Raw genomic sequence first — 25,894 nt, 5'->3', positions numbered from 1 at the left:
CTTCGTTCAAATTTCATCAAGAAGCGACGAGCTGCTTTGTGGTACTCCATGGTGACACTTTTGTTGACATGCTCCAAAGCTTTCAGAAACACGACATTAAACCTGGAGGTTATGGTGCTGTCCAAATGTTGACCACTAAAATAATAGCCTGGGGGAATGAACAAGTGATAGGTGGTGTACTTTTGTGTACGGGTTTTCTTGTCATATTTGACATTGCTATCCATCCACTGTTGCATTTGGTCGTCATGAACTTCCACATCAAAAAAATTTTGATTGGGAAGGACATTGAGGACTTGGGTCGGGTGAATGATTTCTACTAAAGCCACTTCCCAATGGGCTTCGTGATCTAACTGGATGGCTTGAGGTAATTTAGCCGTGTAACAGCACAACGTGTTGTTGGGAAACACCTCCATGGAACTGTCACTGGGTAAGGTTAAGTAAAATTGGTTTTCGTGACTCATAATTCTAGAGTTCTGTGGCTGTCCGAGGGTATATTACTGGACGTCAGAGGCGTGTCTCCGCCCAAAATGGGGTTCTGGTTGTGATTGAAGTGGTGACTGGCACTGGCACTGGACACAAGGTTCCCGGGGTTCCCGTTCGAGGTGAATTTCAGGGAGGGATTAGGAAGCAGGTAACCGATGCAACTGCTTAATAAAATGGTCCACAATTGTTTGTCTCCTTGTTGCAAACTCAAATTGGCGATGGCTGCCCCGATGACACAATACACCACGAAGATTTGGCAGAAAAAGACGATTTGCGTTTTAGGCACACGTTCTCCACACCACACCCACAAGGGTTGTTTTTGTAAATCTTGCACAGAAGAACTAGGTGAAGGAGGAGTGGTCGACGTAGCTGCGTCTGTGTGAAAGGGCATGATGGTCACTTCTTTTTATAGTCGATGACTTGCGAAGCGTCGATCGACGAATCAAAACTGGGTGGATATCCTTTCCAACGTACTTTGACTTCTTTGACACGTCGTTTGCCCACTTTACGGGTTCTGCGTTCGAGAATGCTTTCGATGTCGTACACGTCGTCTTCTTTTTTGGTGACACGTTGTAACTCGGGCAAATAAAACGTTCCTTTGAGCACTTCTCCGTTCATGTCTTCCAATTTATAGACGGCAGGATGACGGCCATGCACTCGTCCAGTGACGCGAAACAGTTCGGTCGTCCAGTTAGGTAAGTAACCTTTGTCGAAAGTGCGTATGGTTTTGCAAATGCGCACCCAATCTCCTACGGCCAACACTCCACTTTTCTTGGGGACAGCCCTCGTCGGGGACGTACCAAACAGGCGCTCAAACATCAGCACTTCGTTGTCGGGAGTCACGTCTTGCAGGGCACGTCCGATGCTTCGATGGTAAGATTGGTTGTACGCTTGCACCAGGTGTGGTAAGATGTCGATGTACTTCAGAGTGTGGTGATGAGTAAAATATTTCCACATGCGTTCTTTCAAAGTGCGTTGAAAACGTTCCACGATGCTGGCTTTGGTTTCGGGATTCTCGGTGGTAAAAAAATGAATGTCACGTTTCTTTAATTCTTTTTGGAAAGCTTGGTTCAGAAATTCGGTACCTTTGTCCGTTTGCCATCGAAGAGGGTGACGACCGCTTTGTTTCAACACCCGTTGCAGGGCTCGCACTAACTCGCTGCTCGATTTGGAAGTCAAGGGCACGACCCAGGCAAATTTGGAAAAGACGTCGATGACACAAAAGAAATATTTGTAGCCACGATTGTAGCTGGCCAAATGAGAGACATCGGCTAAATCGGCTTGCCATTGATGATCGATGCCTTCCACTCGGGTGCGACTTCTGGCAAACTTGCGTCGAATGGGTTTGTGTAAAGTGTAGGTAGCTTGTTCTTGTAACCATCGTTGCACTTGAGGTAAACGGAGACTTTTCAGTTGCGTTTTGGCAGCACGATACAATTTTTGAACTCCTGCGTAACCTGAAGGATGGGAGGGATCGTAGTAAATGCTGGCTAAGACTTTTTCCATTTTTTTGTGTTGGTTGGTGTGTTAATAAGGTACCCACTCTTGGAAGAGGCTACTCTTTTTCTCTTGGGGTATTTTCTTGGATTGCAATGCTTTGCGTGTGCGACCGGCAATAGGTGTCGAAGAGGAGGAGGAGGATGTCTGAGCGGGGGATATCGGTTCTTGTTTCACTTCTGTCTTCACTTTCTTTTTCTCTTGTGATGAAGAAGGGGTGGCCATCATCTTTTTAATCCATCCAGTTCTGGAGGTAGGTGGTGTTGTTAACTTGCGTACTTTTTCTGGTGGAGTTTGAAACCCTTCTTCTTCTCCTTCTTTTCCTTTTTCTGTCTTGGTCACTGGTACTGGTGGTACTGGTACTGGTACTGGTGATGGTGCTGGACTTTTCATCAAGGTCTTAAAATCTTTCAGAGTGGGTAGAGCTGTTTCGTCTAAAGCTTCCTGGTGAAAGAGTTGCAATCGTTGCAAAAGTTGACCGTACTTTTGCGATTTTTCTGTTTCGGACAAATCTTGGCGATCCATCAAGGACTGCAATTCGTGTTGTAACTGGGACATCTCGCTCAAATGGGGATTGGGAGGTAAATGCGGGGTGCGTTGTTCTTGCCACCGATGGTATTTCATCCATCGTTTTTAAGGCACTAAAGCTAGTTTTCGTCCTTCCATGGGGTTGTCAGGGGTTAATTCTGAGATCTTGGGACTTCCGAAGGCCTTTTTATCTTGCTCCCACCAGTCCTCCCAACATGGTTCCCAAGACTCCTTTCAGTATGGGGCCTAACAAGAGAGGCAAAATGCCTCCACGTTGGACCAACATCTTCTTTTTTTGACGAATGGGAATTTTCTTTTGAACCATTTGGCGAAGAACGTGACGATGTTTGCTTAAGCATTGTTTCTGGTGTTTGGACAAAGGGACCGTGCCTTTCAAGACGTTCAAACAACATTCGCACACGGTATCGATGACCTCTTTGGAGGCCGTTTGAATGAGTTTTTTTCGTAGGGGTGGAGAAGCTTTGGACAGGACAGATAACATGTCCCCATGTTTGGCTAAACGTGGTGGCAGTCCTTTCCTTTTCTTTCCTTGGGGTTTTCTGGAGGGTGACATCTTTCCTTGTGGGTTCCGGGACATTCACCAAACAGACACTAACGTCGATGACTTAACGCACACCCTTTTATCTTTTCTTTGGGACTATCGCTTTGTCATAAAGGTGACAATGTTTTTCCCAAAATCGCCAAGGAATCCTCCCCTTTGTTGACGCCTCTTTTTCTTGGAACGACTGTGTCTTTTCTTAGGGTAATGTCGATGCTTGGCTAAGCGCTTTGTCGGATGACGCGTCTGCCTTTGTCTCTTTCTTTTGTGGCTTCTTGGAGGTGACATCTTTTACAAGTTCACTGATACCCCTACTTGGTCAGAGGCCTTTTTTATACTGGAACGCGTCGCCACTGATTGTCTTTACGTCGGATCAGTTTGAGGACAGGCATGACACGTCGTGCAGGGGTACGTAACGGACTAAATCGAGCCAGTTCTTGCTTGGACAAATCCAGTAAACTTTGTAACATGCCCGATCTTTCTTGAACTTTGATTTTGGGAGAAGGTACTTTGTGAGCAGCAGCCACTGCCACTAAATTGGAAGGTCCTGCCACTGGGGAAGTTCTTTTGGGGGTCATCAACGGAGAAGTTCTTGGTGTGATCAACGTCTCCAAGTACTCTTCAGTTCTGGGTGTCATTAACGGAGAAGTGGACAAACGTGAAGCTGCCGGAGACGCAGTCACCGCCGTGGCAGGTCGTGGTTTGCGAGTGTAAGGTTGCGTCCTGGCCGAAGTGCCTCTCTTGCGACTAGTTTTCTGTGGACTTTTCTTTTCCTGGGGGCTTCTTTTCTTTTTCCGGGGTGGTGGTGGTGTCTGGTCAGAGGAGGGTCCTGCCACTGGAGAAGTTCTCCTTGGGGACCTGGTCTTTTTCTTCTTGGGGCTTCGTTGGACTTTTGTCTTGGGTATAACTTTGGGTTCATTAGGATCCCATCTTAAGAGTGAGCGAATGATGACCCCTCCTAGAGTACCGCTCCCTCCAGGTTTCAAAATGATTTGTTTTTTGGTTTGAGTGTCGATGCGGGGATCGGCCAGTTGGACCAAAGCGACTTTGTTTCGATCGAAAAAGCGTTTGGTTTGATGAGGAATCTGAATGATTCCTTGGAGTAATTGACGTGCCGTCACCGTGAACCATCGTAAGACTTCTTTGAGACTAGTTTCTAAGACACGAGCTCGTGTTTGTGGATTTTTTTCTCGACTGATGCCATACAAGGCACGAATCAATTTGACGGGAAGATGCGACTGAAGGGACGTCATGTTCGCACTGTGTGAGACAGACGAAAAAGGGTCTGAGGTTTTTATAGATTTTTTTATGGGGAGTGAAATGAAGTCGAGGACGGAGACGTGTACAGGACAGGCCCTCCGTCTTGGCACCAGTGGTGAAACAAGTGGGTACGAAATCGCAAATCCTCGGGAGTCGTAGGTTTCAAATCGACGAGTAAATAGGCGTGTGGCGTTTGAGTGGCATCGTCGTACGCCTGAGTCAGCCAAGGCGTTCCTAACTGTTTGGCTAAGACTTGCACTTGCGATTTATCTCGAGGGCTTTTAAACAAGACCACGTAATGCGCATTGAGACTGATGGTGCGATGGGCTTTACTTTGTTGAAACAAATTTTGGGTGATGTAAACGACACTGGCATTACGGTGATGCCCTTTGCGCGTGAACCACAGTTTAATTTCTTCTTCGTCTTCTCCTAACATGTCGTCGAAAATGACCAAATGGGTTTGACGGGAGTCAGAGACGATGCCGTCGTCTTCTTTAGGAATGCCTTCCACAAACACGATGGAATCGCCTTGACTTTCTCGCAAGAGGCTGTACGCCGATTGCCACTCTTTGTAACACCACACGATCCGTTGAGGGGGCCGATCGATCAAATGATGTTTATGTTCGATCAAACGTTTGACGAATTCGGTTTTGCCAGAACCGCTAGGTCCAGCAATGAGCATGTTAAAGGGATGGCGAAGATACAAAGCCTCCCAACTGGCACGATCTAAGTGTTCGTCGATGACTTTGACAGTAGAGGAAGAGGGAGCAGAGACAGCAGAGGTAGCCATGGTGTGAGAAATGTCACTTGTGACACGAAAAACAAACAAGACAAGAGTTTATATACTTTTTCAGAACACGTTTATTGAATGTTTCAAACATGAATACGAAAGACAAAAATACATAAAAGCCAAAGGCTTAAGTACAAGAATAAAAGGCACATGATAACCATGAACGTGGAATAAACACAAGTGTCTGTACAACATGTTTTGGGTAAAGTTCTAACCAGTTCTATAGTAGGGGTAAGGTCACACAAGTGTCCTCCCGAAAGGGTCTTTCAGGCCTGTCCACGACAGTCCTGTCCTGGGTGACGGGTTCTTCTGGCACCGTCACTAATACAGGTTGAAAAGTAACTTTTTTCCTTGAATAACTCTCGTGCATACTGGGTCGCCTCTTGTGTCCAAGCCTCAAAACCCTGGTCTCGGTGATGTCCAACATTTGACTCCTAACCAATCTGGTTTCTTCTACGTCAACGACATGGTAAGTTACTTCAATGAACAATGAACTATCGATCTTGCCTAGGGTTCCTTTTTATATACAGACCAATACCGACGTGACCGTACGGTAAGGTGAAGTGATTGGGAAGTCCCACTCGCTTCTGGTATACAATTTGATAGACTTTTTCCAAGGGTCGACTGACGATGTGGTGAGTGGGTAAACGTACAATCTTGTTCGGTTGATAGGTGGTCACTTTAAAGTTTCCATCCTCTCCCGATTGCAAGGCTTCTTTCAATACCCCAAAGTTGACCACTCGACTGGTACGATGATTCAGAGTCAGTCCTTTCACTTTGCACGTCGTGTGCACTTCTCCTTGTTTGTCTCGGTATTCGTAGCCGTAATTTTTGGGACCACCACTGACGAAACTTAGAATCTTGTCGTCGGGATGCTCGTCTGTCCAGGCTCCTAAACGGTCTCCTTCGATGTCAGGGTGCTGTTGAATCGGGTGATGGATGTAAATGCAACTGTCCGTGTCAAAGTACAGGACGCGTTCTTCTAACAGTTCTAAAGCTTCGTACAATTTTAAGCGAGCATGAGCTGTCACGTAAGCCGCAATGATGACATTTCCAAAAGGGTCGTCTTGTACAAAGTCCAGATCTTCTTCGTAATTGACCAAGATTAAATTCTCTCGAACGACGTCCACGTGTTTCATGTATTTGGTTTTGTCGTGAATCATCTGGAAGTAGCGGGAAGGTTCTGTCAAATATTCCGTCTTGGGTAAACACGGTCGTTGTGCCATTTTACCCCACAAGCAATTTAACATCACTTTGGCAAACGATCGCCTGCCTTCGTTTTTCTCGATGTGGTCTAAAGAGATGCCTTCTTGTGCATAGTATTTCTCTTTGAATTGTATTTGGTCTTCGGGAGTGTGACACCAGGAAGGATAGCCGCTGGCTTCTTGTTTCAGTTTCAAAAAGGCATCCACGTAGTCGGCGAAAATGCCTTTCTGAGTAGGGTCACCCTTGTGGTACTGTTGTGTCTTGGGAAAGTGGCAAATTTCGTACACTTCTAACAGTTGGTATCCCATGTCCAGAGCTTTGAACAATTCTACGCTGACCCAGGTTCCCGTCAAGGCACGTTCTTCCTGGCTGTGATGACAAGGCTGATCTTGGTTTCACGTTTCGGCACAAGTACGGCACAAGGGAAACATCAGTTTGCCTTGACAATGGTGAGGTAAGACGGGATGGTATAGGTTCGTGGGAGGCAAAACTTTGCACTTGATCAAGCCTTCGTATTGTCGAATGTTTTTCAGGTCGATGTGTTCCGTCAGCAATTGCGGGTGCCCTACAGGAAAGCGACAATATTTGCACACGTAGGGATACAGCGAACACACGTTCAAGTATTTGATTTCTTCTCCTTTCTCTTCGTCGGCTTGGTACAGCAAACAGGTGGCATTGGTCCTTCCTCCGTACAAACTATCCCTCGGGTTCAGCGGGTCCATGAACTGGTAACTTTCCACGAGGCGTTTAAACTCGGGATCGGTTTTCATACGGTGATCGTACTCGTGTTCCCACATTTCCACCACTTGGTATCCTTCCTGTTCTAACTTTAGGCGTCGCTGACAAGTGTCATGGTACAGGTCTTCCATGGTCCGTTGTAAAAACTGATTTTTAGTGTCACGGTCAGGGTAGCAGACGGGACATCCGTGAAATAAGCAACCGTTAAACTCGTACACGATCTTGGGGTTTTCTAAGTCCCAGCCATCGACCGAATACGTTCCGATGGTCTTTTCGCCTCCTCCGTTGCGGGCATGCTGAATCCATTTATCTTCTTTGTCGCACAAGTAATGTAACCAACGTAGGGCTTTGACGGAGTATTGACGCTTGACATAGTGGGTCGTTTGAGGACTGATGACAGCCACGGTGTTTTCAGGCATGAATCGTTGGCGGTACACTAAGGAACACTCTTTGGCAATGGTGCAAGCTTCTTTCAAAGGATCGACCCCTCCGTGTTCCATGAACAGTTCTCGAAATTTTCCACAGCAACGCCGTAAAATGTCCACGTCGGAACGACAATACTTTAACATTTCTTCCTGAAAGTCGAAAGGGTCCGAGGCGTGAGCTTGGTACCAAGCGTAGAAAGCTTCTCGTTGTTCGGTACGCATGTTGTCGGGGTCGTAATAGTGAGCCTCGGGTAAATGGGGTAGAACGGCATGTTGATTGGCTTCCGTATTGAAAAAGTGAGGAAAGTACCCTTTAGCCATTTCTGTCATTCCAAACGTTTTAGGCATTCGACTCAAAGGCATGGCCAAGTAACTCATCGAATCTTTAAACTGCACTTGTCCCACTTGCATGAAAATGATTTTGGCTCCGTTCAAAGTCACTTTAGGACGCTCGGTGCCTTGTTCCGTATAGTATCTCAAAAGAAACTGTCCATCGTATCCGGAGAAATTGTGAGCCATCACCGTGGCATGACGATGACAATCTCCGTAACGTTCGATGTCCTCTTGGCTCCACGTCTTGTCGATGGGGTCTAAAACCCATTGGGCAAAATCGGCTAACGTGTTTGGTCCCCGAAAGATTTTTTCGCGCCCTCCAGGAATCTTGCTGCAGTGAGGGCAATGACTGAAGATAGGTTCTTGAATGCACTTCTCGCACGCTCGATGAGCCACGCAGAAATTAGGAATGTGAATGCCGGTCTCTTGCATGCATTCGAAATCGAAAAAGATGAAATTGCCTTTCTTCTTGTGACCGTCCTCTTTCTCTGGTGGGGGTTGGTATTTTTGCACGTAGCATTGGTGTTCCAAGTCCACGATGTGGTGACAAATGTGACATTTTTTCTTTCCTCGACATACGTGTGCCTTGGCATTATTGGTAAGTATGCCTTGTCCACAGGTAGGGCACAATCTCAGGAGCTGACAAGCACATTTCTTCTGTGAACCTTGTGTTTTCAAATGTTGTTGGTAACAGGTAGGGCTGACAAACGTGCGCAGACAAGTCGAACAAGGCACTGGTTCTTCGCTCAGACAGGGTGGAGAGGCCAAACATCCTGGGCATTTCCATCCACAATGTTTGTGTTGCTCTCGATTATTATAACCATAGTCACATTTCTCACAATAATAAGCATATCCCAAGAATCCAGTGATACTGGTAATGGTATCGAAATGGTCATCGTGATGATAAACATGAATGTATTTTCCGTCCTTAAAATGTTGGCCTCGAAACAACAGAGGCCCGCGCATTTCTTGAGGGTGCACTTTCAAGGTGTAGCGTGGAGCTAGGGCATCTTGCAATTTTTGCATCTCAGGAATGCCACAGGGTGTGTCTTTGGACAGGCCAGCTTGTTGCAGCAGGAGTTCTGCTTCGTTTCTTTGTTTGGTTCGGTTCGATTTTCGAATGTTCTCCCAGGTTCTTTTCCATTCTACCGTGTCGTTCTTGTTGGCATAGGTTCGTCCCACCACGATGGCACGGGCTAAGCACATCTGGTCATGAGGGTTGTTAATTCGGACGAGACTCTTTTTGGTGTTGCGAAGGTCGTTCACCAGTAGGACCTTTTTGCGTCCTGTCCCTTGAGGAAGAGAGACGTGAGCCATTTTCAGTGTGGCTTTACCATCGGTGATGTCAAACTGGTCATTAGATTGTTGTACGTGTTGAATCTTGTCCATGACTTTGGAAGGGGTTAGTTCTGCGGGTCTGCTAAACTCGATCCAAACAGGGGATTTCAAACCGTCGTGATCTATGGATAGTGTCAAGCGATCGTCTTCTTTGGGTTGACATTGTCGCTTGAGTGCGGTGAGCAAAGAATCCCACATCTCGGTGATAAACCCTTCTGCTTTCTCCAAGGGTACGTCGGCCTTGAAATCTTTAAACTTCACCGTGTAGGTGTAAGCCGTGGTTCTAAATTTTCTAGAGGAGCGCTTTTCCGTCTCTCGAATGGAATAGTACTTTTCAGGGTTGACTAAGGGTGGTGAACTTGGTTTAGAGGGTTCGGATTCTGGTTCACTCATGTCCCCTTCAAAATCACTGGCATGAATTTGTGCCAAGATTTCAGCCCTGGTACGAGGCGATAGATCACGTTTCTGCCTCTTACTTTCTTCTTCTTCTTTCTTCTCGAATGAATAGGATCGTTTCATCTTGAGTGCAAAACGTCAAATGACTCAAGTTCAGACACCATAGACTAATTTATAGTCATGGCAAACCAGCGTATATAAAAAGGGTGTGTCTTGTCCTTTCACTATTCATTTCACTCTCAAACCGAGGAGAACGATGGAAGAGACTACCCAGATGGAACGTTTCGTCAGAGCTTTGCGAGGGGTCATTAGAAAATTCTCTTCAGACCAGCCGACGGACTACTCTCCTTCCTTTCGAAATAAGAGTCAAGATACTTGCTATATCTGTCAGAAGAAAGGGCATTGGTCTTCAGAGTGTCCAGACCGTCAAAAAAGAAAAAAAACAGGGGCTAAAAGAGACAAAAGTCAAGATACCTGTTATTATTGTAAAGAAAAAGGACATTGGTCTCCAGATTGCCCAAAAAAGAAACAAGAGGAGTCAGAAGAAAAGAAGGATTCTTCAGAAGAAGAGAGGGATTCTTCGGAAGAAGAGAGGGATTCTTCGAAAGAAGAGAGGGATTCTTCAGAGGAAGAAGAGGAAGAAAGAAGACAATTATATTTAAAAGAAGCAAAGAAACAGGAGAAGAAAAGAAGAAGGGAAGAAAATGAGGAAAAAACGGTGAAGAAATTCAAAAAACAGAGAGACTAAACAAGGAGAAAGAAGAAGTCAATGAACTTTTAATTAAAGTGTTCTGTCGTGAATTGTGAATTGGATTGTAAAAAATGGATAAAAGAATACATGAATGATATAAGGTAAGTGTCTTTGAGTTTTGATTTTAAAATAAGAAGCTACACTCACGCACTCATACACAGACACGTACTATAAGGGTAAAATGGGTGGGGTTTATTTTTGAGTTATTGGCAAATTGAAATTGTATTTCTTTTCGAGAAATGTGGGTGGCCCTGAAAAGGGCCTTTTTATTTTGGTGTAGGGGTGAGTTTAACCAATCAACTTTAACTGCCTTAAGCCTTTGCCACGGCCAAGGCCTACTTCTGATGATTGGGTTGAAATCACTAAGGGTGGTACGACAGGCTTAGTCACAGGGTTGGCGTGTTTAGCTCGGGAAGGTCGTATTCTCTTCGGTCGTGATAAAGAAGTCTGATACATTTGTTTCAGACTTCTTAACTCCGCTAAAATGTCCAACAGTACCGTAGCCGTTTGATTTTCACCCTCTTGTTTCTTTGCTGCTACTTCTTCTTGCTGTTGTTACTGTTGTTTTTTTCTTACCTCTTCTTGTTGCTGTTGCTGTTGCTGTAGGAGAAAAGCTTGTTCCGCTTCCTTTTGTCGTTGCATAAATTTCTCCAATTCTTCTTTCTGTCTCTGTCTAAAATTCTCCACTTGCGGTAATGAAGAAGGTAACGAAGGTTCCGGCACAAATTCTTGCGAGGTAAGAAAATCCACAAAATCCCAATGTACCTCTTCTGAAAGTAAGTCCGGGTTCCCTTGGGCAGTCTCCCCTGCTGGTGCACCCCAATGGATCGTTTTCTGAGTTTCCGTCATGTTGAATCACTGTCGCATAGATTGACTGCACACAAGCGCTAGCGAATCTATATAGACCAACTGACATCACAGACTACTCTCTTCGGATTGGATGCGGGCTGACTGAATTTTGTAACGCGTGTTTGGATTGGTGAATGAACTCAATCCGTTTCAATCCTGCCTCTACCTATAAATAAGCGCAGTTCAGTGCATTGATTCACTTGTTCTCGTCGCTTCAAGATGTGGACCGATGTGCAATCTTCTACGCTTAAGTCTTCCATGATGTTCCGGACGGACATACCCATGTATGTCTGATCCAAGTGGACCGTTGTCCACAGGACAAACACCAGTCTGTGGATACGTAGGATCTACGTAGAAAGACAAGGATGCCTCAAAAGAGTCCTGATTTACGGTCCTACAGTGAAACGCAGCCTAAGGACAAGAAGAAGACCAATGCGGTACCCTTTATGTTAATGAATACATTAACATAAACCCAAAGGCCCTTTTCAGGGCCAGCCATATTTCTCGAAAAGAGATAGCCTTTCCATTACCTACCCCTTTTTTTAAATTTAAATTTAAATTTAAATTTAAATTTAAAATTTTTTTAAAAAAAATCCCAAAAGCCCAAACTCATTCCCCATGTTAATTTCCCTTGTCCCTAGACAGACCCAAACTCTATGTTAAATTCCCATTGTCCCTAAAGTGACCCACGATTTCTCTCCATGTTAAATTTCCATTGTCCCTAATCTGACCCAGGGGTCTTTTTAATGCTAAGTCCCATTGTCCCTAATGTGCCCCACTTTACTACTTATATATATATATATATATATATATATATATATATATATATATATATATATATATATATATATATATATATATATATAGAGAGAGAGAGAGAGAGAGAGAGAGAGAGAGAGAGAGAGAGAGAGAGAATGCCTTTGCAGAACATAAACTCAAGAACTCTTTTGAAGAAAGATCATTACGTTTTCAATCAATTCAAAAGTGACTAAACTGTTTTCTTAGACTGGTGAAATATCTTATTTACTATTTTGCAACACGAAAACTATCATCAATGGAAACATAACTATCTTAGCCCTGTTTTGAACATTCCCGTAATATTTGAAAGAGTATAGTGCTTACAAATTGTATGCAGATCATGATAAAATGATGAAAGTTGTTGCTTGTATGGTTCATTTTTAAAGCGGGATCATGAAATCCAGCATTTACAAGACAAATGTCAGTGTACACAATTTTAAAAATACAAGTGTTGTCTGCCTCGTATTAAATGGCATTCATACTGGCATGATTTAAAGAATGTTTAGAGATATTTTTCGGTTGTGTCATCTGCGCAAAATAAAAAACCAAATGCTTGCATTCTGATTCGGTTGGTTTCGTTTGATACTATAGTTTCACTCTTTAAATAAAGTTAAAAAGGACCTGTTTACGCGCCATCGGAAATGAGATGACACGCACCCGATGAAACCCAAAATCGTTGATATGAATAAAATACATTTTCCCATTTGGTATTTCTAGAATCAACTTCAAGTAAGTAACCTCAAATAAATCAATTATTCCAACTCGAACAAAAACCGTTGATTTACTATCTAACAAACTGCATTCCACTAACATAAAATAAACTTTTAATGAGATTAGAATTAGCGTTGTCAGTCTTGGTTGCAGTATGTTATTATATAACTGCAGATTAGCCACAGAGAATTGTTAATGTATGGGTTCAGAAAACATCCTTACACATTAGAGTGTTGATCTGCTTATTGTATTGTAAAACAATTCAACAGATGATCATTGTATAAGTACCATGACAAATATCTCAGGTTTTGGAAGAACTTTACATCAGGAGATCAATTTGATTATGCTGGATAAATCAGTTGTCTGGCAGCCTGGTACAAGTCTCTCCGAGTTACGTGGTGAGACACTAAGAACAAAGTTTTACTCAACGTATCGTAGTCTGGATTGAACTTTGCAAATGAAATACATATTGTGCGTTCCCAATATTAATGCAGAGGCGATAAATGCATAATGTGCGTGAAGTTTTGGCTTAACTTGTCTGGTAATGCGCGCTCTGCATGGCCTTTGCGTTATGTTTGTTATACATTGCGTAAGTTGGACGTTTCTCTAGCTTAGGCCTACAGTGGCTGTACCCAGTGGGATGTAATAAACCAAACCCAAACCCAAGTTATCGAGCGAAATCTTTGGATAGCTACCTTGAAACAAACCCTTATTTGTGCTGGAATAAGACTTCAATTCTTTCTTTAGGAATATATCGAAAATATAAATGAAAATTCACGTTATTTTGTAGATTAAGCGATTCGGGCTTTTGAATCAGTATCAACCGCTTTTGATCTTTTTTTTGTTGTTTTACTTAGAATTTTTTTTCCCTCAGATGTAGACGAGTGTAGGACATCACCATGTTTGAATGATGCAACGTGCCAAAACACTGCTGGATCATATTGGTGTCATTGCTCCGTTGGCTGGACAGGACTTCATTGTTCAATGGGTAAGCCAACCAGCTTTAAATGCTGCTGATGGAAGCATCGTGCCGTACATAACTGAATGATGAAATGTGTACACTAAAATCTTCTGTTTATAATATGCATCATATTCTGCTATTAGTATATAAATATATCAAAATGTACCAGTGCATTCATTTGTCTCTTGCAAAAGCTTGTTTTAAACATAATTTGTTAGCATTTTGTTATACAGTGTGGGACTGGACTGGACACAACTTGACTAACTCATCCATGTCCTGTCCAAAAACATAGAAAAATAATAAAAACATGACATACATTTTAGAACAGTTGAAAACAAAATCAAAGCTTTAATATTGTTAAAGACATACCATTTCATATGAAAACAAAAGAAACATATATTTATAAAATTTAATAAATAAACAATTAATATTGGGGAAAAGGGAGAAATGACATTACAGTGGTCACAGGCACTGTTGTCCATTTCGTTTATTTTGTCAATTTATTACATCGAATATGATTGTAGGTCGATTAAATTCTTTGTAATGCTTTGCGTTATTTATTGACAAATAGAAAGCCCAATCAAAGTCGGAAACGTGGAAAAATGTTATTCATGATTTGGACCAGTAATGAGTTCAGCATCTTTTAAGCCTGAAAAAAACTATAGAATAAAATATAAACGGAATTAAATGTTCAACAATAACTCAAGGACCTCCTATTTTAAAATAATCTTGACAAACATATGTTTAATAGAAGAGTATTCAGTTTTGCCAATATTTATTCAAACTGATTTCTAATAAATTGCTAATTCTTTTTGCTATTGGAAGTGAATCAAATGTAATATAAAATATACCAATTGATGCTTTCTAAGTCACTAAACCATTACCCATGATCAAAGAAATGAACTGTAATTAAGAGCTTAGTCGGTACAACAAAATAATTATATCAAGATAAATGGTTATTTGTCTCTCACAGTTTTATAATGTATGCAGAAAAAATGGTTTGCGATAGTGTTAAAAGAGAGAAGTAAAGGAATATGCATTATTGGATTTATGATGGGAACTAGATAGGCATTATCGATTTTGTTATATGAGAGTCCTCAGAAAATAAGAAGTAACTAATTAACTAATACGAAATTCAGTTATATCTGTCCACTTACAATATTCTCAGTCAGTCATCTCCAGTGCACGTGCAGTTGATAAAGGCGTAGTAGCAGAACAGCACAAACTGAAAACGATTCATATATCATCTCGTCTTCAACTGATCATAAAATTGTTAATAGCATAATTATACTTTATGTCGCTGGTATTGTGCGAACCGTAGGCGAATCGGAACTATCTTAAAAACAAGGCAGTATTAAAGTTTGTGTTGTGCGGGGAAAGGAGAGGGTTGTGTGCTGATGATATAGTAAATAGAAAAAAGTTTTAAAACATGACGAAAAAGGTGCACATTGAAAAGATTAATTCACCACTTGAATGGTTACATTACATTAATATTGGTTGTGAGCGAGATGCATGCTGATCCTTTGATATTTCGATAAAATCAGAGTCCCCAGTACGTTTCACATAAGAACAAATAAAGACTGTATATCACATACTAATAAGCTACAGATTTTAACAATAACTAGTTAAGAAAATGGTGCTTTTGGAAAATAAGTAGCTAAGACGAAATAAGTTTGAAAAGGACTATTCCAGTCATTTATTATTTCATGTTTCTGCTTTTGTGTACTAGATGTTAATGAATGTGTCAGTTCTCCTTGTGAAAACAACGGCAAGTGTACAAACATAATGGGGGCCTACGTTTGCAATTGTTCAAGCGGATGGACGGAGCGTAATTGTTTAAAAGGTACGAATAACAAAGCATACAAAGTGATAATCTTGTTTTATTTAGGCCACAATGGAGGTTGAAATGAAGGAATAAGTTTACTGGATTATTTCTCAAGTTCATCTATAAATATTGCTTACGTGCAAAAGCAGAAGATTGAAACAGCAACTGCTGATTACACTAGTTATGAAACAGTTCTCTCTTACCTATACTGTCAATTAGAGCTATTAAATAAGTGGAATATATTTCGATGTGAGGCTGAATAAATAGTCACTTGTAGTGTTGCTTTTCAACGAAATCTGTATAATTGTGACCAGATTTCGTGGTGTCCATAGCATATGAAATAAATTCATGAATGTGGTAGAAAAGATCAAATGAAGGTTTATTAATTATGCTAATATTATAATGATAATTATCTTTTCTAATTACGAAATTAGACATTCATATTTTTTATGTTTCCTACAATATACATTCTGAATTATATTAAATAAAATTAATTCATACCAATAGGTCGGACCTATAAACATGCAACTCAGGACCGACAGACAGTCTGTATTTCCCTTATCGATTTAGAAACCTAGGCATCAAGAATATAAAATATACACAAAAGGTAATCATTTCATCATTAGTTCATAATTTCTAACGTGATTGTCGCCAGCGGGTCCCCTATATTGTCATCTTCTTTGCGTTTCAAAACAAATCGGTATATAACTAGCCCTCTTGCAATCCTTACTGGCTGTTCCTGGAAAAGTCCATTTTCAATGATTCAAAGAAAGTAAAACCTGCGTCGCCACATCCAATACTTACAATGACCAGCCTTTATGTTTCTCAAATTAATGAAACAAAATAAAAAGGGGCAAGTGTGAACTCTTATTTACATGGGTTCAAATGGACATAACGCTCAAAGTTAGGAATATTTACGAAATTGTTCGGTAAGTATCGCTTACAATGGACAGCATGACTCCTGTTGTATGAAAAATAGACGCCCACGCACATATGTCGGCCTTATTAGTAAAACAACTCCCGTTTGGTTTGAACCAGATCAAAATGACAGTGTTAAATTTTGAATATTTGTGTAAAAATTGATGCTTCGCATCTTTAAAATCGGTATGGGGGAAGGGGGCACATATTGTTCCGGCGGGGCTAAGTGAATACAAGACTATACTTTACCTTTCTCACAAATATCAGGAAATCACATTTTATCGGCATTATTCTATCAATTCAGAGCTATTGTTGTCTTCTCCCATGTTCAAAATGTCCGATGTTGCATTATATATGTCTTCTACAAACATTTCTGATAGCTTGCTCAAATAACACGTATGGTAAAGACTGTGGAGAATCGTGCAAGTGCAACGCTACAAATGCCGTGAACGCCAACCAGACATGCAAAGCTACAGATGGTACCTGCATATGTAAACGTGGATGGAAAGACGACTGTAGTAAAGACATAGAGGAGTGTTTACTTACACCAGATGGTTGCAAACCCCCAGGTAACACGTATTCAGAGTTCTCTCAAAGAATGACACACTTTGTGGCCTTACCACAAAAGACTAAATGTGCTTAGTTATACTCATTTGCGTGTCTGTCCATAGCCGAAAGTAATCTATGCTAAGAATCAACGTAAATGTCTTTGCATAAGCCAAACCTATCTATGCTAAGTATCAAGGTTAACGTTTTTCCATAAACAATATCTATATATGCCAAATATCAGAATTAATGTCGTCTTTCCATTATACTAAGCTATCCATGCCAAGTATCAACGTTAATGCCTTTCCATAAACATAAGCTATGTCAGATATCAAGATTGATGCCGATAGAGAGTTTTGACAATCATTGAAATTAAGACCAAAACTGTCGAAAAGTAGTAAATTATTTACTGAATATCTGTAAGCAACATTATGTAAAAGCAAATAATATATACTAATTTTACCTCGAAATTTTAGAGTCGATTCCAAAACATCCTCCAGGAAAGTGAGTTTATCCTGGTTATGGCTGAGGAACACATATACACAAATAATATACATACGTGTGTGTGTGTGTGTACGGTGGAAAGTTGTTCTACATTAAAGAAGGGTAGATAATACTATCTCCAGCTCGAACACTACGTTTGTCAACAAACCTTTAGATTTGCTAAGTCAATATTGATCTCTGGCGAATCATTAAAGTAACTGAATTGCAAAGCGATTTAGTTGTGCAGTACAGATATTGCACTCTCTAAACAATTCTTGGTATTACTCATTAATAAGCAATATTGATATAATACAAATATAATTGGAAGTGTCACAGCTGCTTGTCAAGTCCTAGTTATGAACGAAACAAGTGTGAGCCTCTGTGTAACTAGACAATCATTTCCTCATATATTCTGTCACAGGTAATGTAGATCTCTTGGTCGGGCTTGGCATTGGCGTACCACTGTTTTTCCTGTCCCTTTTGATCATCGGCGTCGCCTTGATAGTTTATGCCAAGAAACGCAAAGAAAAGGCAAATCGTTATTTGAATCAAGATGTCCGGTTTGTACTTTGAAGATTTTGTTGCCTTCTTATCCCACGAAATATTACCAGCAAAACAGTTCCTTTTCGTGTCGTAACAAAATTATACGCATTTGATTGTTAAGTTATTGTCAATATATATATATATATATATATATATATATATATATATATATATATATATATATATATATATATATATATATATATATATATATATATATATATATATGTAATGGTCATTTGCTATGCAAGGAATGGCCAAGTCACTGTTTCCTCCTCAAGATGGAAGACTGCAGAAGGAGCCAAATACATGAAATATAAATCACCCGACAATACGAATTAATCTTAATTTGACATAAAAGGTCATAAGTATTAATATCTTTACGTGATTCATTTGTAGGTTGCTTGTAAAGTGTTTCACATTTTTGTAGTTTGATGTACATCTTCTGTTTCGTATGCTCATTTGTATGCTCGCAAACACGTGTTGCTATTTTGTATGTCATCATTTATAACTGCTAATTCGTATGCAATTATTTCATGCTGATATTTGTATGTTTTCTATTTGTCAAGATCTTTTACATCCTCCTTTAACTTCTTTTGTGTTAGCACGACGAGGATAATGATGTTCTTGAGGATGGTAGCAATGATGAAAAATACGAATTCCTAACTGTGTACAGTATATAATCAGAGAATAATTACATGTTAAATTTGATCAGTATATATATATTTATTTAGACAACATGTATAAATTGTACGTAGTAGGAGATATTTGTATATTTACCATGAACGATTACGATATCATATTTACGAATAATGAAATGCACATGCTAAGGTGCAGAGATGTAAGGTTTGTTGTCAAAATTATTTCAGACAGCGCCATGATTCACATCAAGAAAGGAACCAGTCGAGGCATACAAAAGAGTACACCACATTTGTCTGGCACCATGATCCAAGAAAATGCATTGATCGTGTAGATAGAGATGAAGTCGCTATCTCACGTCAGGTCCCATTGGCATCAGGTTATTTATTTATGTTAAGTCATGTTAGCCTCGGGATTTCGTACCTATGAACTGTTGCATTAAACAATTTATAAATGTCTGTACAATCAATAATGGTCTTTATAAAGCGCGTTTAACTGAAGTAACTCTAATTTTGACTCTAACATAAATGTTTTAGTTCACTGAATAAAACCGCAATAACTTATTTACATTATGGGTTGCAATGTTTCTCATTCATGCTAAGAATATGATCTCTGATGAATTTTAATATTTTCCATTTGAACATGCACTGCTTTTGCTTAAAAGGAGAGAATTTAGATTCAGGTTTGTTAGCATTGTTTCTAATGAAATTTGAGGATTTGTACGGCCAGTATCCGTGATTCTTGCTCGGTCAAGAACAACGGTGTTGTGAAAACTGTTTGAAACGTATTAACAAAGGCAAAAGTATGTAAGCTTGAAACACTAGGATTCATAATTATTTCCTCAATTTTAAACAGAAACCCCGCGTTTGTGTTTCAGGATGTTCTTGGAATATAAACCTGTTGGTCATATGGACAGTTTTTAAATAAAAAGTCTGAAAAGCCATCCAGTTAAATAATCATATAATCTTTGTGATCGAGTATGAAACATTTCCTTTATGATGTAGAATATGTTTGAGTGAGACATGATGTTAATTTCCTTCTCCTAACATATCTTATTTATTGTAAAGAAATGTGGCCAGCTAAGTTTAACTTGTCCAGATTTCATCCTATATAGATTAGATCGCTTTTCATGGCTATAATCACACATTCATTAAACTTGTTGTAAGGGTCTCGTAGACTACCTTAGGTTGGGGTGGGGTGCTCCCAGTATTATCTTTAATTATTACAGAAGACCCACCCTGGCTCGTTCTTGGTAGAAATTGAAGTAATGACAGAGATGCAAAGCTCCGAGCCCCCAGTCGGCGATGCCGACAGTTAAATTACTGAATACACAAAAGATAAAATTCAAATAAACAACAAATGTAATGCCATTCAATAAAAGATAGTCCTTCCTGAAATGAAATTCAATATTCAAAACCCTATCACTCGTCTTTCACTCGACTAAGTGACGGCCTATTTCATCATCTGACTTAGTGTGATAGATTTTCCTCCTGTCCTGTGTTTCTACTCACCTGTAGTATTTCTTGACTGGTACCCAGTACCCCTTCGGTCCAACAACCACGTCCTTCAGCCTTCCACTTCCTCCACTTCCGTTCTCTCCTTTTCTTGTCTCCCAGAGACTCGGGACCAACTGTACCAGAGTATTTCCCTTCTCTGTCTCCTACAGCTCCTCCGGTCCCTAAAAGCTTCCTGTCCGAAGACACACATGGACGTTAGTATATTCCTCTAGCTATCTAGTCTCACAATAAACAACAATATATCATCAGATAAGACATTACCTTCTATGGTCACGCATTCGTGCACATCGAAATACCCATACTTTCTGGTATGGTATACACGGTATCAACTGCTTATCATGCACATATCAATAGATTTCATCACATCGGTATATATATAGATTCTCAATCTTATTATACAGAACAGTATCACATAATCAGACGCATTTCTGTACATTACACTTCTACAAAGTGTACACAGATATCCACATATCCATGCGCTGATATATCCTTACACATTATACTCCTACAAAGTATACACAAATAGTCAAATACCCCTATTAACTAACGTTGCACACTGGTACCATTACACAAAGTGATAATTCAATTCAACATTTGCAAATCTAGAATATCACATGAATAAATGCACGAGTTTACTACGAATTACAATATTAATTCTTTACATATACATTGATCATATCTCAAAATATGCATGTCGATCAAATACTACAAATAAATCAAACCCTACAAATGGTAATTATACGTACTAACGATTCTAGTAATGAAGTATACATACTGCACATAATTATTAATCTATTACCTTGCCATAATAGATTACGACAATCGAGCAAATAAGTCACTGACCTGTCCGAAGATCCTTTGTAATTCACAGAATAACAATGTTTACCGATAATTTCGAATGACGTCGGAGTAGCTTATAACTTCCTTATATATGTAATTTCCGCAAGATGGTTTAGCGACTACTGACGTTTAGTTTCAAGACCCTAGATTTAAACTTGCGATTCCAATGGTGGCCACGCCTTGCTCAATTCCGAGTGGATGTTTATGCACCCATGGTCTACATAATTAGCAGACATTGCCCCCTCCCCGGCAGTCTGTCAAGGGTATATTTACGACCCCCACTTGATGTTCCTTTGAACCCAACACCGGCAATTCATGTCACTTACCTGTGAATCGCACACAGCCAAATAAGGCGCCAATAACAAGTTCATATGGCCATGTTATATACAACTGGCTTCCCACCCGTCCTTTTGATGTCGGCTTACACTATCGTAACATAAGCCGGCTGGCCAGCTGTGTACAAATCGCTTTGCAAGGCTGACACTCGCAACATTTATGAACCGAATAATTAGCCTCAGGGTCTAGCATATACATGTTGCAATCTGGATATTATTCCTTACTTATAACGTGACACTTGTGCTTATCTCAAGTACACCATAACCAACTTTGATGTATAAGAGCATCTCTTCTTGCCAGACACATATGCTAAAAATATATTGCATGATAAACCGTCTCTAAATATTTGGAATTCTTTTGCAATAGATTATCGTGTTAAATATATTATAGAAACGTAAGCTTACGTTTATTGGTCTGGTTTTAGGATGTCTATAGTTATGTCTTAAATTCAGGAGAAGGGTCTATGATAGTGAACGATAAGATTATTAAATCAGCAATCCCTCAATACCGGAGACCTGCTGTTTTGTTTTGATTTATAAGACGTATTTTACATCACGTTTAGATTTCTACCAGCGGTATGGTTCAAGGATGAACTTGCAAAGATCCGCTCGGAGCTTCCCTCCGCATAACACACAGGTAATGTATTTTTCTTTAACTTGGTAGAACTACGGATAACAAGCATGCTGCTGCCGATGAGTACTTTTCGCGATATTAATCATCAAATATGAACCATAAAATGCTATGCTGCTACTACTACGAAACAAAAGTGCCTTCTTTAGCAGAGACAGTTAGTGCGTACAGTAGTCTGGTTCTGAAGCTTGCTAAAATAAATATCCTGCATGTAGAATCGCATAACTGCAAGAGTGCACTGTATATTCGTATGCTGTTTCCGCTCATTTAGGTTAGCAACGCACCATGAAGCTGACATTGGAGGTACTTGTACTTTGATAAGAGCAAATATTCATAAACGCAGACGATGCAGGCATTTATTCCTTACACGTGTCACTAGCAGAGAGTTGTTATCAGTCATGGGCTCACTAAACCGAACAGGTGTTCATTTCATGTGTAACAAAGTCAATAATATGTATAATTTGCATACTATTTATTTAACGTGGTATGGAATAAGATTAGTGTGACTAAAACATATCAGGTGGCATACATTTCACATTTCACAGTCTTTATGGAAAACGCCTGTTGGCTTGGGCTTGATGCTCATATCGATATTTTGAATTTGAAAATGTAAACTAAACCTACACATGTTCTCCTTTGTTTTTTCTGCGAACTACATTTTAAAAAGTATTACATCAATTTAAAATTTTAACCATTGACCAGAAAGGAAGCGATTTGTATAAAACAAACAGAACTATATTATAAAATGAATAACCTAATTTAAAATTCCAAATAGATATGAAAGGAAGTGATTTGTGCCAATGATAAGAGCGGAAGCTTGAAATACTATGCTACATTTCCATATGAATATATGGGAAGGTGCTGTTGTTATTATTGTTCTTATTATTATTTAAGCAAAATCAGTTCAGGAATGAGGATCTATACTGCAAATGTAATAAGATAAGCCTAGGAAACCATAACATAAAGTCCTCGTATATTTAGTTAAAGTCAAAGAGGGATTTTCCCTGACATTATTTAAGGCTTGAAAATGTGGAAGGAAACCGAGATAATTACGCTAATACAAATTCTTAAAGTAATAGCAAATTTTATGAGGGAGTATGTAATTTCGGAATGATCCCTAATAAATTTACATAATTGAGGAGAAAAATCACTGAGGATGCAAATGCTTGTTTCTTACTTATAAATAACATACAATTGCATCAACTCAGCTATTTTATGTCATCTCTTTACACTTTCAGACACGAATGCCACGAGTTAGTACATATAACGATATCTGTATCATCTATTACATTATTCATCGAAGTTTTTTGGGTTTACGACATTAACATTTATTTTATAATTCAATCATTCGGTGGCTTGCCGGTACTATAGTATGACATTTACAACAAGCGTAGACATCTCGTTAATAAACCAAGGGAGATTGCAATGGTCAGGTAAACAACTATTTCGGTCAAGTAAGCCACGCACTTTGTTTCATTGGAGGTCAGGAAAATCACCTGTTGCTAGGTGTTCATTTGACAAGCAGAGCTATTATGCACGTCCTAATCATTGATAGGCTCAATAATTTGAGACGGTCAGACCATGACTGTTGAATTATGTCAAAATAATATGATTTAAATGTTCTAGAATCTTATTAGTGAACCAGTTAATAAGATTTTGCTTATTTGGTTGATATTTGGTGACTGTATACGAGAATAGAAACACAACGTATATTATTCTACAGTTTATGACAGATATGCAAGACAGAGACGGAGAAAAGCGTGATTTATTTATACTTGTCCTTGGAATATCAGAGTGGAAAATATTTAATTTAAACAGTCAGTACCTCTTGGACTATGTGTATTTATTAAATGGACTTAAATGTTTAAATATATATATCGGATTATTTAAAAATTTCAAGAACTTCAGTGATATCCTACCTTCATGCGATTACCTATAAGTAAAAACGTTTGGAATTAGAACTACGATTATTCAGTGGTGTTAGCTCATAAGCACATAAAATATAGTAACCTTCATTCCGAATAACTTTGGAGAGTTTCCGGATAAGTGTGAAATTTATAGTACAATTTATAATATTCAAGGCATACGTACTTTCTAATTTAGTTTTTATTCTTTCACTCTTGCTTGATTTATAGTTTCTTTAAACAAATTTATATTTTAGAAATTTGAATGCGTGTTGGGTTTTATTAGACGTATTTTGTATTACAGGATTGGTACTGAGATGATGAGAAGATCAGCCTTTGGAGAGAAAGAATTCAATAATGTCAATAAATCCTCTACTGTCTTGAAAACAAATTCATTGTGCGACAATATTGCATAGCAAGAAAAACATGCTTATTCTCAAATTTTTAACAGACTAGGTATGCTGCTTGATGAAAATAAGGTACTAAAGATCCTGTTGTCACACCGGTCTACAATACTGGAGTAAATCTGACATGCATATTATTTCTTTTAGGTTACAATACAATATTGTTTGTCAGATAAGTATTTTGACAGAAGCCTTCCAATGCAATTTGTTCGTACTAAGTATTGTCATATAGCAGAAAAATAGCTTGCGATTATGGAAATCTTTTAACATCAAATTATGTTTTCTGTAACATTGAAATGTTGAGTTATTTTTTGTTGATCATGTGCATAATACCTTGGATGCTTTACGATATTACAAATTAACCATTAATATATGATTTACAATATTATAAATTGACTATTAATACATGCTGTGCAATATTAAAAATTGACCATTTATACAAGCTTTACAATATTAAAAATTGACCATTTATACAAGCTTTACAATATTAAAAATTGACCATTAGGACATGCTTTACAATATTATTCTTTAATTACTAACTCATGCTTAAAAATCTTAAACCTTGACCACTAATTCATGCTTTATAATATTATACTTTGATTACTAACTCATAGTTTACAATATTATACTTTGATTACTAATGCATTTTTACAATATCATTCTTTGATTAATAATATATGCTTTGCAATGGTGTGCTTTGTCTACTATTCAATACAATCTGCATTGCTGATATATGTCACAAATTCATTTTTGTTTTTATCAAAACGTGTCGCTAAAACTAAATCAGGGCACTTAACGATTACGTGCATTTATTTTTACAAGAATAAACATACGGGTTATTGCATATCTAACCGTTTCTAACTTCATAACGAAAATCTAATTCTAACCGTTTAGTGCTTTCGCAGGTACCAACGACACAACAACCGCTATTAGTATTAAACTTAGTACCATGATTGGTGCTGCTTCTAAAATCTGGTTTTAAAATTATTTAAATAGTTTATGTTTTAGTTTGAATGATACAACAATTATAATGATAATCTGTGGGAAATATTGTTGGATTTTATTCGTTTATTCGTTGGAGGCAAATGGATTATTCGAACCAACTCCTATCAGTTGTTTATACACAGGTTATGCATACATATGGACAATATTTTAATTGCAGGCACACAAATATTTGATTTGCCACCTCGCTAAGATACAGCTGCTTTTACTAAGTAAGTATTTGAAGCGCTGAAGCGGGATTGATTGAAATAGTGATGCAAAACTTCCGATATGTTAGAGGTTAATTTGAAACAAAGATAAATGTCACATCTTAAAATATGATTTTGGCAATAAAAAAATATTTTTTTGTTTATTTGGTTTTGTACCATTTGTAATCTATATTAAATTTCTTATTGAAACCAAAATTATATATTCTTGAAAGTTGTTTGATTATTTATGTACTATAAATCTGATATTGCAGATGTTTGTAACAAATCTCAGTATATATTTTTACTTATGTAGGTTTATGCTAATTTTTAATCCAGTGATATTTCAGAATCTGTTTAAATTGATGCACATTGACGCACACATACATAAGCAATACTCTAGATCTCATGGAACGATGAACCTTTCCTTCATAAGTTTTTTCTTAAGTGTGAGCATGCAACCGTAGGGAACTTTCTTGATTTCCGTGTATATACGTCC

General features: G+C 39.0%; 1 protein-coding gene across 5 annotated transcripts in view; it reads left to right on the top strand.

The window, feature by feature from the left end:
• Positions 1-25,619, top strand: part of LOC149806744 (uncharacterized) — a 98,691-nt gene extending 73,072 nt beyond the window's left edge. For 4 of the 5 annotated variants that reach the window (XM_089957075.1, XM_089957069.1, XM_089957079.1 and 1 more), the window contains 7 exons: positions 13,537-13,650; positions 15,353-15,466; positions 16,747-16,935; positions 17,817-17,955; positions 18,808-18,956; positions 21,833-21,906; positions 24,109-25,619. In XM_089957075.1, coding sequence (XP_089813201.1) covers positions 13,537-13,650; positions 15,353-15,466; positions 16,747-16,935; positions 17,817-17,955; positions 18,808-18,956; positions 21,833-21,906; positions 24,109-24,120 — 791 coding nt within the window. In that variant the 3' untranslated portion in view covers positions 24,121-25,619. The remainder of the gene's footprint in view (positions 1-13,536; positions 13,651-15,352; positions 15,467-16,746; positions 16,936-17,816; positions 17,956-18,807; positions 18,957-21,832; positions 21,907-24,108) is intronic. The other variant, XR_016420909.1, reaches the window with a different exon arrangement.
• The last annotated feature ends 275 nt before the right edge of the window (positions 25,620-25,894 follow it).

The sequence above is a fragment of the Sinohyriopsis cumingii genome, chromosome 1 (genome assembly GCF_028554795.1).
Source record: "Sinohyriopsis cumingii isolate HCF-2022 chromosome 1, ASM2855479v2, whole genome shotgun sequence".
Classification (NCBI taxonomy): domain Eukaryota; kingdom Metazoa; phylum Mollusca; class Bivalvia; order Unionida; family Unionidae; genus Sinohyriopsis; species Sinohyriopsis cumingii.
Note: the sequence above shows the minus strand (reverse complement) of the source record. Positions and strands in the feature narration are given on the sequence as shown.